We start from the raw sequence: 1816 nt of genomic DNA on the forward strand, positions 1-1816 counted from the left end.
GAATGAATATATCATTTAAATTATGTTATTTTAAATTTTAAATAGAAAAAAGTAAAATATAGAGGACAAAATTCTAACGGATGCACGTCCCTTGCAAAAATTCACACCTGAAGGCATCAAATATGATTAACATGCAGAAGATAATCAACCCTCATGGTATAATTTCCCACAATCAATCGGTGAATGGAAAATCACCAAAACTGTGCAAAATCATTGAATCAAACCATTTAAAAACGCCATCCTATCACCAGATTTCAGCCAGATGCAGTCTTTTTCTGCTGAAAAATTACGGCATATACGGGAACGATAACATCAATGCTAAAGGCTGTGAAAACACCAAGAGACATCTTCAGCTTTTGATTTTTCATCCTATCCAGGTTGTACATATGCTTAGCATGAAGGTAATATGGTTCGTCATGCCCATGTGCATGGCTTCCCCCCATCTGCTTCACTCCACTTGAATGAATCACCTTCTTATCTGCCGCAAACACAACAAAATATATACCCATTGTAGTTTATACAAAGTAGCGATACCAAGATGCATAGTTTGAACGAAAAGGACAGCAACATCCTAACAATTCTTGAACAGTTTCTTTCAGCATTTAAAATTTCGGGAATACAAACAACAACAAGCTCAACAGAGAAAGGAAAACTCCAATTGGGGGCTAAAATAAAACCAACGGTGTGGAATTGAATGGCCACGTGAAAAAGTGCTAAAGGAAACGCGCGCCAGCCGTTCACCGCCTCGCCTGTGTCACCGGAGGCGATTGTTCCGGCACCTAACTGCGTCCGACACCTTAGGCGTGTTTTCTAAAACTAATGGTCACACGAACGCAGAACAAGAAAGCACCTCAAACTACTAAAAATGTGGAAGTAAAACTTCCTTATGTCATTTAAACAAAAAATCAACTACTAAGACCCAGAATTTTCTATATAGCCATAAATTGCTAAGAGCATATAGTGCACACAAAAGCTAGGGTAACAGGATTTATATTCAACCAAATGACTCGGCAGAAACCTATGGAACTTTTTAGGTTCAATGGAGAAAACATACCAAGAAAAACAAATGCAAGCCCACTAGAACAATAATGAGGAAAGTGGAGTTGCTGACAACATTTATTTACATCAGAAAACAACCTTAGGTTTATCAAGGCAGCAAATGGCAAGATAACAGTCATAGCAGCAAATGGCAAGATAACAGTCATAAGTGATAACCATTATTAAAATTTATAAAACATTGGCAGAGCTTCATATTCTACTATAGTGTTACTTAATTCAGGTTCGCGGAATGGGTACTGGATCACAATTCGTTATTTTTACGGTTTGCGGTTTCGTGGGTAATTTTCTTTGAAACGTATTTTGAGATCATGATCCGTGATGATATCTTGTTTGATTCGCTGATAATTATTTTAGTAATTTGTTCATATGTTCATTTTTTTATTTTTTGTTTTAAAGAGACTATCCTTTTTTTAATATCCAAAAGAAAATTTAAATACTTCATTACTAGATTAAGAAGATATACTTAGAGCAACAACTAGTATGCTAAAAGAAAAAAGATTGAAAACGTACACAAAATGTAATCCTTAACAACACAAAGTTATAAACTAAGTTTATTATCAATGGCTATAAATATAAAAAAAAAGTTAGTTATGTCCATTCATTCTTTTATTAGCATAATAGAAGTACACTGCATTAAATTTTTCATATTACCAATGCTAATATGTTGATTGCAACTTAAATTTTTCTAAATAAGTTTACATTACATTATTTTATTAATTGTTATTTTCTTCCTCATGCTAGTAAATCCTACAATAGC

General features: G+C 34.0%; 1 protein-coding gene across 1 annotated transcript; it reads right to left on the reverse strand.

Annotated features, from left to right (window-relative positions):
- Positions 1-236: 236 nt before the first annotated feature.
- LOC120212209 lies at positions 237-524 on the reverse strand. Its single transcript, XM_039210599.1, has one exon. The coding sequence runs from the start codon at positions 507-509 to the stop codon at positions 255-257; it is 255 nt and encodes an 84-aa protein (XP_039066530.1). The 5' UTR covers positions 510-524; the 3' UTR covers positions 237-254.
- Between the last annotated feature and the right edge of the window lie 1292 nt (positions 525-1816).

Source organism: Hibiscus syriacus, unplaced genomic scaffold, assembly GCF_006381635.1.
Source record: "Hibiscus syriacus cultivar Baekdansim isolate YM2019G1 unplaced genomic scaffold, ASM638163v2 tig00110007_pilon, whole genome shotgun sequence".
Classification (NCBI taxonomy): domain Eukaryota; kingdom Viridiplantae; phylum Streptophyta; class Magnoliopsida; order Malvales; family Malvaceae; genus Hibiscus; species Hibiscus syriacus.